General features: G+C 48.7%; 2 protein-coding genes across 16 annotated transcripts in view; one reads left to right on the forward strand and one right to left on the reverse strand.

Moving 5' to 3' along the window:
- The window catches only part of Wars1 (tryptophanyl-tRNA synthetase 1), a 31,021-nt gene extending 26,919 nt beyond the window's left edge, over positions 1–4,102 (reverse strand). For 3 of the 9 annotated variants that reach the window (XM_087553511.1, XM_087553517.1, XM_087553519.1), the window contains exon 1: positions 4,036–4,102. The gene's annotated coding sequence lies outside the window, so the exon portion shown is untranslated. 9 annotated transcript variants of the gene reach the window in all.
- Positions 4,103–4,237: 135 nt separating this feature from the next.
- Wdr25 (WD repeat domain 25) overlaps positions 4,238–13,077 on the forward strand; it is a 132,966-nt gene continuing 124,126 nt past the window's right edge. For 2 of the 7 annotated variants that reach the window (XR_015621956.1, XM_087553523.1), the window contains exons 1-4: positions 4,238–4,281; positions 6,434–6,672; positions 7,669–7,771; positions 8,151–8,967. Coding sequence is in view for 5 of the 7 variants with exons in the window: in XM_087553523.1 (XP_087409649.1) it covers positions 8,179–8,967 (789 nt within the window). In the remaining 2 variants the exon portion in view is untranslated. 7 annotated transcript variants of the gene reach the window in all.

The following is a 13,077-nucleotide window of genomic DNA, read 5'->3' on the forward strand; positions in this document are numbered from 1 at the left end:
TTTGCAACCATAAAGAACACAGTTATGCACATGGCCTCTAGCTGGCCAAATGTGTTCTCACAGCAAGGTCCAGGTGGACAGGTCCTCTCTGTTCTGAGTTCTCGACCATACGGTCGGTGAGCCTGGCCATCCCACATGAGCCTGGCTATCCCGCATGAGCCTGGCTATCCCACGTGCTGCCTTACTGAGGCTAGAAGGGGTGCCTGCATCTTCTTTCTATCAGACGCTATCTCTATTGACACTGGAAAGGCTGGGGACTGGGCCATCTGGAGTCCTCTTGGGCCAGGCACTTTCTTATCTATAAAGAGGTAACTTGGAACTTTTAAACTTACCTTATGGGCTGTTATAGAAATAAATGAGATTAAACTGATGCAGGAACACACTACGAACTGTAAGCCTCAGTCTTGTTAGGGAGTGAGGACTCTAGGGATCCACTAACTCAGCTTTACCTGACTGGTGTTAGAGGAGGAGCCGCAGCCTGTGCTGGACCAGTAACTGAGCACCCTGACCTGGTACCTTGGTCTAAGTTCCTCCATGCATCAAGTCACCTGAGCCTCACCAGAATCTTGTGACAGATCTGTCCTGTCTAGGTCATGGATATAGAAGTATGTGACTACGTGGAATGTGCTACGTGACAGTATTCTTGAGGAGACATGAACAGCTATCTCCTCGCTTCTGAGAACAGATCCAATTAAGCCGAAGTCCACCGAAGTCCAAAGCGGTGAGCCAGTGAGTGCTGTGTCCCTCTGGCCCTCTACTCCACTTTGAACCAATGAGTCATTTAGATGACTCAAAAGCAGCTGTATCACCAAAGCCCACTCTAGCATGGGTGATGGCTTATGAGAGCTAGTCACCTGGACGGTACCACACAGCCCGAAGGCAGCTAAGGTGGTCTGAGCCTCTTCTGGGCAGCTGGGTTCCTCTGAGAGTCTCTCTCATCAGTCCTTATTGCTCATGTATGCTTGAGGGGAGGGAGGAACCTAGGGAATCTGGTTAGTTTCAGGGATTTTCTGAAGCTAGTAAGTTGTTTACTTTCTGAGTTTAATGAGCCCCCCCTGCAGGACAGGACATTTACTGCCTTCACAGAACATACTGTTGTGTTACCTCCCTGACAATGTCCTGCAGGATGGAAGGTTTCCACTGGAGGACAAAAGCTCAGGTGGTTCCCAGCCACTGTCCCCCACCTACCTGCCTCTGAGATGCACAGTGGAGATGCCACTTGTTTGTATTTATCCATTGGTTAAGTTTGTCCAACACTACCACATTCATACAAGTCAATGAACTCACAATACCCAAACTAGGACGTCAGGACAGCAGCCATTGAGAACCATCTTACCCGATTCCCACAAAGGGAAGTTTGGTGAGCACCTTGAGTTTCCTCTAGGTCTTAGACCTCTTATTGGGCTTCTTTGCCCATTGTAACATCTCCCCTTTTCTGGTTACCCCTGGACTTGCCTTTATTTACCCTGCTCCTTCACAAATGTGGGGCTCTGCAAAGACTGCAATCAGCTGTGGCCAGAACTGCACTCAACTCCTAGAAACTGAGTGCCAGGGGATGAGTGAGTGAGCCTGGGACAGCTAGTCTCTTTCCACTGCATCAGGAATGGGAGAGGACATCGTCAGCTAGGGAACCGGATGTGCGTTTAGGATCCGCGTTGGAGGGGAGCACCTATCTCGTATTATAACCCTGACTTGGAAGCGGCGTACAAACCAAATCAGAGAGAGGACATAACAGGTGAGATCTGTTTTCCTCACGCACGGTCACTGTTTAGTCAGGTGTGTGTGTGTGTGTGTGTGTGTGTGTGTGTGTGTGTGTGTGTGTGTGTGTGTGTGCATGAGGGAGAGAGGGAGGGAGACCAAGAGAGTGAGAGGCAATTTCTTGAGTGAATATTCTAGGAATGGTTGGAGCAAAGAAAACAGAGCTCCCACCTTCCTTCCTTCATGCAGTCACACACTTACCTCTGTCCTGTGTGACGAGCTCTCCCCATCCTCCTCTGTTTTTGTTTGCTAACCTTGAGAATTAAGCTTAACTGCAGAGGTGTTTAGCTGGGAGTTCTTGAAGTACAGCGACATTTGCACAGTCACTGGATGTTTACCATCTTTATGCAGGACTCCAAGATGCCAAAGGGTTAAGGGCAACATCAACCTCGGGTGAGAAGTCGTCTCTTTATTAAGGAAATGCTATTTATTTACCCAACTACTAATACAAAATGGAAGAAAGAAAGAGGTAATAACCAGGAAGTCATCTATTATCCCCTGTAACAAAAGTACTGGGATTGTAAAACGTCAATCTGCCAAAAACCCTTCGTACTGCAGAGCAAGCACAGCAGGTCTCTGAGGAGAAGCCCACAAAGGCTCCTCCACCCATAATTCCCCTCTGCAGGCCCTCTAACCTGTGGCTCATTTGGAAAGATGGCATTGTTCTAGATAACATGGTAGGCTCATAAAGAAAGGGGCACATTACAGTGTGAGCAGATAGGAAAGAAAAGGATTTTCACCACGAGGAAACCATCACAGGTAAGACCCACAGACGCTCCAGCCTGAGGGAGGAAGACAGCAAGATTTTAGGGGCAGGTTGGAAAGAGGGTGGTCTAGGAAACTTTCTAGATACCTCGGGACTGTGGTCTCAAAGAGTAGATAACAACAGTTTCAGATTGACATGATCGCAGAAGACAAAACCCCTTTAGAGCAAGCGGTTCTTTACACTCCTAAACTTAGGGATAGATGATGGTCTAGTTAATGAAAGGCTATTTTCCCAGCCAAAGGCATTGGGGATTGAACCCAGAGCCTGGAACATGCCAAGTAAGCCTTTTAATAATGGAACTACAAGCTCAACCCCACGAACACTACCTTCAAAGAGAAAGATGCTAATTTACAAAGACACATGTCCCGATAAGAATGCAAACGTATTCAGGTACTGACCACTTAAGGAGGCCAAGTCAGCCGGAGGTTTGAAGATGTTGCAGGGCAAGCTCTGAATGGGCACAGGCTGCTGGGCACTGGCTACATCTACTGCTCAAAACCAGGGCACAACTTGAGTCAAATAGATGAAATAAATGCCTAACATCCTAATCCTGACACACGCTCTTCTCAAGTCTTCAACACTTTCCTATAACCACTAGAACAACAGTAAACAAGCTGCGAACCTAGCCAAGAAGGCAATACGTACTCTGGCTGTGTAGTCCAAGGGCCCCGATCACACTGGGCAGTTGAGCAGATGAGAATGCCCAGCCAGGGTGGAGGTCTTTAATACTCTCCCCATTTCAGTTTTTTTTTTAAGTCTATTGTTTTTCTTTCCTGCTTTGCCACACCCTTTCAGTTTCACTTACTGAGGGGTTTCCTAGAAATCAATCAGGTTCTCAGAAACATTTTAGCCACCTGACCAGTTTCCTTCAAGAGCAAGTCCAGCTAGTAGCTAGCTGGGTGAGCTGTGGGAAGAGACTGAGGCCAATCAAACTCTCAAGAGCCCTGAGCTACATGCCATTGCATCAGCTGTCCCTTTCTTCAGCTTGACCGTCATATGACCTCCCCACCCTCTTCTTTTCCCGCCCCTACAGCATCATTGCAATTGTGAGTAGTGTATTGTGTGACAAATAGGGCGGGCATATCACCATGTACATTCCCTGAGGCGTTCCCCCTCTGAAGTGGTGCACTGCAGCGGAAAGATGGGAACTCTGAGGTCAGAGAGCATCGGCTTTTAATGTTGGACATAAGCTTGCTATGAAACCGTGCACAAGTAGTGATCCTTCCCTGCTTCTCTCTCGGATTCCTCACCTATGAAATGGGCACCAAGAACTTTACAGTTTGTGTAGGGGACTGCTGGCGATCCTACAGGGCCCAGGTGGTGGGAAACGATGACAGACAGGGTGGGCGGCACCGCCGCAGCCTCCGGGTCCCTCGTGGTGCTAGTGCTCAGAGAACATTGAGTCCGGTTCCGAGCTGGACCCTCATGGCTCGGCGCCGGGACGTCAGGCCAAGGTTCCGGCGCCACCTCGGCACCCCTCCCTTGGCAGTAACCACCCTCTCCTCACTTACCGGCAGCCCCTGTTCGGCTCCACCAGTCAGCACCGCTGGTTCAGCCACCGGTACCTCCTGGGCGTCTGTGGAAACCCCAGCCGGCTGGAACAACTTCCGGTCCCGGAATACCGCCATTGGTTGTCCAGCCAGAGGCAGGGCAGAGCTCATCTCTGATTGGCTGAGGTTCCCGGCGTCGTGGTGGAACGCCACTGGGCGGCCCGAGTGCTGGCCGGACCGGTGTAGGGGTGTACCAAGCGCTTCCGTGTGAGTGGTGAGCGGCGGGCCCGGGCGGGAGGGGGCCGGGACCTGGCGGCCGCGTGCTTCCCGCCTCTTAGCGCCGGGCTCAGTTCGCTGCTCGCCTTCCTTTTCTTCCCGTTCATCCCTAGAGTGCTGTGCTCTGAACTCTTTACCCATTAGTGTTGACAGCTTGGCTAACTTCATCCTTCAAAACCTGTGTTTGTTTTTTTTTTTTCTTTTTTTTTTTTTTCCCCTTTCCCCACCGTGTATCCGTGGCCTCTGGGGCAAGATCCGTGTTTTAATTTCTGCTCACATCAGATCCATCATAGTGCCTAACATAGAGTAGAAAACTAGGACCCTTTTGTTGAACGGGAAAAATTTTGTCTTTCTTAACTTCCTCAACTCCCTGTCCCATCGGCTTGCAGTCTACAAATAATCTAGGTTGAGGGTTCTCGGACAGTGAACAAAAACACAGGACACCCTGCCCCACGTAACTTTGCTCCCTTTAGCTTTTTTAGTATTCTTAAGTACTCAGTACTCTTTTCTCCGTTAGCCTCTTCCTCTTGGTCTCACCACACCCCCTTTTCCCATGGCAGTTTCTGGACTTGAGTACAAAATGGCAACCCATCTCCTAAACTGTGTGCATCTCCCTCAGCCTTCTCCCCTCATGTGTGTTTTCTTGAATCACCCTTGACTCATCTTAATTGGCGTTGGTTCTGTTTTAGTCTCAGTATTGTGATCAGCTTGGTTCCTTCAACCTTTCCAGAGTGCCACACTGGTATAGTCTCTCTCAGCTCCATAAAAAAAGATAGTCTTTCGGGTCGGGGATTTAACTCAGTGGTAGAGCGCTTGCCTAGCAAGCGCAAGGCCCTGGGTTCGGTCCCCAGCTCCGAAAAAAAGAAAAAGAAAAAGAAAGAAAAAAAAAAGATAGTCTTTCTAGATAGGTTCACAAGTAGAGCGGGGAATGTGTTTGTCTTCCTATAGCTTGTGAGTGTGCTGAGTGAAGGGCTTCATTTACTGTTTTTGCCTATGGTGGCAGATGTTGAGTGAGTGGATGAAATCTACATGCGGTGCAGTGCATCAGGCGTCCAGTCTTGCTGTCATTCACTTTCTATCTCCTGTGGAGCTGACGGGCCACACTGTCTTCAGATCTGATAGAGGCCTCTTTTGTGAGTCGACCCTGCAGATAACCAGGTAGCTGAAAATCCAGGCTGTGACTGAGCTCTGTATAACATGGTGGTGGGAATCTGATGGGTTCCACTCCAGGAACCAAGAGATTGGCCTCCGATCCCTGCTGAATATATAGAGGTCATATTATTTGCAGAGCATGGTTCTATCTGTGTGTAATCGGTCTCCAGTGGGATCTTAGTTTGGTTGGAGAGTGCACAGCTGGTTTTAGAAGTCCTTTTTAGAAGATGACTCAAAATGTGGGCATCATTACGTGCCTGGATTCAGCTGCCGGTGGGAATGATATCTGCAGGCCTTGGATGACGAGCAGACTTGTATGGCAGTGGGGTTCTTAGGTGAATGGTGCCATTAGGGGACAGGTGTGGAAGGCTTTGAGTGGGATGTTGAAGCCCAGTGTGTGACCTGACATTGTGATATACACTTGCAGTCCCAGCTCTCAGAAGGCTGAGGCAGGAAGACTGGACTAAGACCAGCTTACATAGTGAGCTCTCGTCATGAAAGAATAGGGCTAGAGAGGCTCATCTTTAAAGGCACTTGCTTTGAAATCATGAAGACCAAAGTTTGGATCCCAGCACCCATGTAACACACCATTACACACTTGCTTGTAACCCAGCCCGTACGAGTTCACAGATGGAGACCACTCCTGGAAGAGAAGGAAACTGAAACAGCACAGGATTCCATCTTCTGGCCTCCTTGTGTGTGCACAGGTTTGCACATCCCCACAGACATACACTCACACAGCAAACCCACAAGTATAAAAAAAGAAGCCCAGCTTAGCTGGTCCATGGCCCAGGCTTGCACTGTGTCCCACTCTGCCCTCTGCTGGCTGTGCTATGCTTAGCACCCGTATTTTCTTCCTGTCTGTACTTAACTGTGCACAGAATACTGAGCTCTAGACCAAAGCACTTCTTACTGAGAACTAGCTGATAGAAATCTGTGAATGCTCAGAGTTCCAGGAAGAACTTTTCTTTTTTTTTCTTTTTTTTTTCAGAGCTGGGGACCGAACCCAGGGCCTTGCGCTTGCTAGGCAAGCGCTCTACCACTGAGCTAAATCCCCAACCCCTCAGGAAGAACGTTTAAAAGGAGATTCAGTACTGTGTGAACATATGCATTTGGGGTGAAAGAAACAAATTTGGATGCCATGATTAGAATTGCTCTTACCACAGTTGGGTAGACCAGATGCCTATCCGGGGCGCCTTAGGACCTGATCCTGGGCTTTATGCATGCCAGGTAGGTCTTTGGGCTTTTTGGTTTATTTGTTTTTGTTTTGGTTGTTTTTTGAGACAGTTTCTCTGTGTAGTCCTGGCTGTCTTTGAACTCAATCTGCAGATCAGGCTGGCCTCCAACTCAGATGTCCACTTGCCTCTGCCTGCTGAGTCCTGAGGTTACAGGTGTGCACCACCACCACCAGGCTGAAGTTGTTTTTAAAAACAGGGTCTTGCTATGTATCCCAGGGTGGCCTTAAAATCATAATCCTCCTGCCTCGGCTTCACGAGTGCTAGCCTCAAAGGTGGGTGCTGCTATACATAGGCACATCGTTGTCCTCTTGCTTATTTTCTACCTCCTCCTCCTCCTCCTCCTCCTCCTCCTCCTCCTCCTCCTCCTCCTCCTCCTCCTCTTCTTCTTCTTCCTCCTCCTCTTCCTCCTCCTCCTCTTCCTCTTCCTCTTCCTTCTCCTCTGCTTTGCAATGCTGAGGGGAAAACCTGGAACCTTGCATATGTTAGCAAGAGTTCTGTTAGTGAGTTTTAGTCCCAGCCCCACATAGCTTTCCATTTAAAAATTTATATGTTCAGCCAATGGCAGCCTGTGTCTTTACTCCAAGCACAGAAGAGGTAGAGGCAGATGGATCTTGGTGAGTTTGAGGTCAGCCTGGTCTACAGAGCAAGTTCTAGGACAGGCAGGGCTATCCAGGGAAACCCTGCCTCAACGTGCACACACACACACACACACACACACACACACACACACGCTATAAATAATTATGTCTACTTAATAGAAAATCCATTTTTTTTACTATTACTTGGATTTTTATATATAATGTCTCTATATATGTTTATGCAATATTTAAATTAGGGTTAACATACATATCTCTCCAAAAATGATTTCTGTTTTTTTTTTTTTAACTTTTTTTGTATATATGGCTGGGTGACAGCATGCATGTCAAGGCACACATGTTGAGGTTGGGGGACAATTTTCATGAGCTCATTTTCTCTTTCCACCATGTAGGTTCCAGGGACCAAGCTTCGGCTTGACGACAAGCACCTTTAATCCACCGAGGCTTCTTGCTGGCCCAGACATCATATACTTTATAGTTTTCCCTTTTTAAAAGGTATGTTTTCTATTTTTAAGTGTGCGTATGCATATGCTGTTGGTGTGCGGGCATGTACGTGTGGGTGGGGGTCATCATGGAGGTCAGAACAGGGTGTCGGATCCTCAGGAGCTAGGGCTACCTGTGGTTGTGAGTTGCCTGAGGTAGGCCAGGGGACTGACTTTGGATCCTCTGGAGGAGCCGTATATACTGTCAATCACTGAGCTACCTCTCCTGCGCCAAACATAGCTTCTTTATGTTGAAATATCTGGACTCCATTTTTGTTCTTTATGTGTTTGTGCTTGTGGAGTTTGATGGCTTTAACTTTCAAGGGGACATCCTGCTCTAAAGTGCAGGATCACCCACATCTTCACGGTTGCTGACTCTTGATCTTGTTTAGTTCTAGGGAGCCACCTTCGTGTGACCGTATGACCTCGCTGGTGGCGTATGATGATTCTGACCCCGAGTCGGAAGCTGACCCTGCCAGAAGTGGGGACGCTGCTGGTCAGATGAGCGACGTCTCTGGTATCAGCAGACCTGAGGTGGAGTTTGCATCTAGCACAGGTGTGACCAAAGAGGGGGCACAGCACACAGGGAACTCTCCTTATGAAGACCCAGGGAAGCAGCGTCTGCCCCTGGCTCGGCTCTGGAGAAGTGACCCGGGGTCATGTCCCAGCCAGAGGCTACAGTGGCCCTCAAAGGAACCTGATAGCACCTTCCCCACCAGTGAGCCTCCTGGTCCTTCTTTGTGGATGAACCGAGCCCCAGTTGGCCATGTGCCCCTAGCAGCTGCCTGCTTTAAGCCACTAAAACCTGCCTGGGATGCCTTCACACCTTCTCACACTCACAGCAAGCTGGAAAGCACCGCTGGAAATGCCAGCTCCTCTCAGAGGAAGAGAGGTGAGGCCTGCGTGCTGCCCTACATCCCCAAGAGACTAAGGCAGCTGCAAGTGCTGAATCCAGAAGCAACTGGGGGCAGAGATGTCGAGCCCCCGGGGTCCCCTGCAGGGTGTGCCCCGGCCCCACTCTGCGTGGCTCCCACAGTGTCCGAGTTCATCCAGCCATATTTGAACAGTCAGTACAGAGAGACTACGGTCCCCAAGAAAGTGCTTTTCCATCTTCGAGGCCACAGGGGCCCGGTCAACAGCATTCAGTGGTGTCCGGTCTTTAGTAAGAGCCACATGCTTCTCTCTGCTTCCATGGACAAAACCTTCAAGGTAAGATGAAGGATAGCAACTCCCAGTGGCTCTTAGGCATAAGCTACTGGGATGCTTTACTGATTGGAGTCAGGCAGGCAGTGGGTGGACACAGACTACACACTCCCTTTGGAAACTTCTATAGTTTTGTTTGGTACACTGGAGAGAGAGTCCTCTATGCTCAGCCTCAGATCTTTGGTCTTTCCTGCTCCATTCCTTTCTTTCCCAACGCTGCCTTGCCATAGCACTACAACGTTAAATAAATTATAGTATGACTGGATGGTAAACATTTTACTTCTCTTGATAGTAATACTCATATGTTTTAATTTCAAGACAGTGTTTCTCTGTGCTGCTTTGGCTGTCCTGGAACTTGCTCTGTAGATCAGGTTGGTCTCGAACTTAGAGAGATCCTCCTGCCTCTTTGGGGATTAAAGGTTACACTAGTACTGTTCAGCATGCATACATTATTTTAGCTCAAGTATGCTGTAGTTCATTTCTTTTCCTGCGGTTGGACATTTTGTTACCTTTAGTAGCACATCCCATGAACTACACTGCTGTAAGCATGTTGCTACCTACATATTCCCTTGCCAGAGCCTGAGACATCTATTCCCCCAAAGCTTATGGCCCAGAGAGAGAGAGAGAGAGAGAGAGAGAGAGAGAGAGAGAGAGAGAGAAGATATAGATGTTCTATTGCCTGTGAAGTTAGAGAAATTGGACATCTGTTTTCAGGGGGATGCAGTGTGTTTTCTGCATGTCTGTTTGTTTTTTAAAGACAGGCTCTCACTGTGTGTGGCTAGCCCTGACTGGCCTCGAACTCGATATGTAGACCAGACTGGCCTCAAAGGCAAAGAGATCTGCCTGCCTCTGCTTTCTATGTGCCACCATGCAATACATTTAACGGCAGCCTGTAACTGCCACTTACAGTCAGCAGAATAAGGGAGCCCGAGATGTGTGCAACAAGTAAGCTGTAGTAAGGGGCAGTCGTAAGACCACATCTCCTGAAGTGCTCCCAGCTTGAGGCCAGCTTGGTCTACAAAGCAAGTCCAGAACAGCCAGAGCTTGTTACACAGAGAAACCCTGTCTCAACCCCTCCCCGCAGATACATGGGTCTCTAATTGTAAACCTAGTCTAGGTGGAAAGAGGTGGGTCTTTTGGGCTCTCTGGTCAGGTAACTTAGCTTATGTAGTGAGATACAGACTGGCGAGAGACAGTTTTAAAAAAACAAGGCTGGTGCCTGTCCTAGTTAGGGTTACTATTGCTTTGATGGAATACCAAAAGCACATTGGGGAGGAAAGCATTATTTGGCTTCCATTTGCACATCATAGTCCATCATCTAAGGAAGTCTGGGCAGCAACCCAAACAAGGCCGGAAATTGGAGGCAGGAGCCGATGCAGAGGCCGTGGAGGGTGCTGCTTACTGGCTTGCCTCACATGACTTGCTCAGCCTGCTTTCTTATAGAACCCAGAACCACAGCTCAAGGATGGCCTACCCTTAATGGGCGGGGCCCTCCCATATCAATCACTAATGAAGAAAATGCCCTATAGGCTTGCTTGCAGCTGGATCTTATGGAGGCATTTTCTCAGTTGAGGTTCCCTCCTTTAGATGACTCTAGCTTGTGTCAAGTTGACATAAAACTACCCAGCATAGTGCCTGAAGAACAGCAGTCGGGGGCTGGAATGGTGAGCAGATCAGCAGCTAAAAGCACTGGCCGCCCTTCCAGAGGACCGAGGTTCAATTCCCAGCAGCCACATAGTGGATCACAGCTGTCTGTAGCTCCAGTTGTAGGGGATCGGACACCTCCATACAGACAAACAGTATATGCAAGCAAAACGTCAATGCATGTGAAATAGAAATTGTGAAACAGAAAAAAATAAATAAATAAAAAGGAAAACGTTAAAGTTGTCCTCTGACGTTCACATGCATGCCAACATAACACATGAGCACCTGAACATGCATGTATACCTGTGTAACACCCAACTACAGATCCCTCTCACAGAAACCAAAACACCTATTACAGAGCTGGACCCTGTAGGAGCTCAGGTTGGCCTTGGTCCACTCTGTCCTCAGCATTCTCAAAACTACTCATCTGAGCCCTTTATCTGTAGATTATGTTTTGAGCCCCAACCTACCAGTACCAGGAGGCATTTTCTCAAGGGAAGAGGGGAGGACCCCAATGCATAGAAGTGAGCTATGTCTGTGGGTGGTGGTTCTAGCTAGACATTTGCAGACTGTGCACAAACTCCTGTTTGGCCCTAGAAAGGCTGATGTGTTCTGTTCAAATCTTTGAGCCAGGCTTTGATGCTTCTGCGGTGTTGGGCTGTGTAATCTATGTGAGGGGCATTCAGTGGTCTGGGATAGCTCATGATGTTCCTAGACTGACTGAGTCCTGAGAGCCTGCTGCACAGAGGCCAGCAGGGCATGGGGACTCTCTGAGGGTTTCAGTTCTCGGCCCAGGCTCTTGGTAGTGTCTGACTGGCTCTGGAGTACACAGGACAACCCTTGTCTTTGAGCTCACCTGATTGCTGGAATTCTTTCCCTCTTTTGTCTTCTCTAGGTCCCTTCTCTTTTGCTTCTTGCTTGGCCAGTTTCTAGTGAACAGTCAAGACCCAGCTCAGAATGGAACTGATGAACAGTGTTTATCTACTCTGTGATCTTTGGTTGGGCAGTGTGCCAGGAGCAAGAACTACATTGAGCCAAATGGGTCATGTTCTTCCTGTTGGGACCCTCGACAAGCTGTGTTTACGCTTAACCTTCCCTCTTCCCACACGTCCCTGTGCACTGTCCAGTGTTTGAATGTTGAGGTCCATGCCTTTTAGATGAGTCTGGATGTAGCCCTCGTTCCTTCTCCAGCCCCTCAGGACTAAGGGTGGGGCAATGCTCACAGGGTGGAGGGGTTTGTTTTGTAGTAGGCTGGCTCTCTTGATGCTTTATGCCTGTGGAAAGGCCTGAGGTTCTCTAATAGCACAAATACCTACCTGAGCTGTGTCCACAGTGTCAAGTGTGGTCCTGGCTCCTGGTGGGAATTTAGGTAGTGGTTCTAGAGTGGGCACTACAGTCCTTTCTCTAGGCTACAGGAGAGAGGGGAGCACAGCTTGGCAGATGTGGGGAACACAGGCAAGCAAGAAGGTGGGAGGGGTTGCCATGGCTATCCAGTCTTGAACCTATGACGCTGCCTCATGGAGAGATCAGGTGTGTCTCCTCATGGGTGCACTGATTGGAAGAGGTGGACCAGAGTCCAGTGGAGTTGGTCTTTACATGTAGGTCCCATTGACAGAACCGAACAGCTTGCCTACCCTGGGTCATTACTGACAAGAGACTTCAGTTTCCTGAACAGATACTCTAAGTATCCTTGCTGCTGTTTGGTTTTGTTTTGCTGGGGGCTTGAGTTCAGGATCTTGTGCATAAAGGTAGACACACTCTACCACTGGGCTGTATTCCTACCCATGATGATTGTGTGTGTGTGTGTGTGTGTGTGTGTGTGTGTGTGTGTGTGTGTGTGTGTAGGTGGAAGACAGAGGGCAGCCTTGGACATTGTTCCTTAGTTGTTCTTTTTGGGATAGACTAGGTTGGCTAGCTGGTGTGTCTCAAGGATCTGCCTGCCTCCCTTTCCGCAAAGCTGGACTCCTGGGTCGTGTGACTGTGCCTTTTCACATGGGTTCTGGGAATTGAGTTCCAACTGTCTGCTTGTAAAGGAAGCACTTCATGGTTGACCATGATGACTTTATTTTTTTTAACAATTATTTACTTAACTATTTTCGTGTGTTTGTGTGGGGACACAGGCTTGCTATGGTACACGTGTGGAGGTCAGAGGACAACTTCACAGAGCTAATTCTCCTTCCACAATGACACTTCTGGGGATTGGGCTCCGTGGCAAGTGCCTTTACTTGATGAACCATTTTGCTCACCCCAAATTTTTTTTTCTTTTAGCACAGTGTCTCACTGGGTAGCCCTGGCTGCCTTGTTACTCATTATGTAGACAAAACTGTCCAGGAACTCATAAAGACCTGCCTGCCTCTGCCTTCAGAGTGCTAAGATACGGGCAAGTGTCACCATGGTCCGTGATGATTTTTAAAAGAGCGTGAGTTGGCACCTTTGCTCTGGGTGTGGTGAAATAGTGTGCTAGGACTGATG

This window comes from Rattus norvegicus, chromosome 6 (assembly GCF_021556685.1).
Source record: "Rattus norvegicus strain SHRSP/BbbUtx chromosome 6, alternate assembly SHRSP_T2T, whole genome shotgun sequence".
NCBI lineage: Eukaryota > Metazoa > Chordata > Mammalia > Rodentia > Muridae > Rattus > Rattus norvegicus.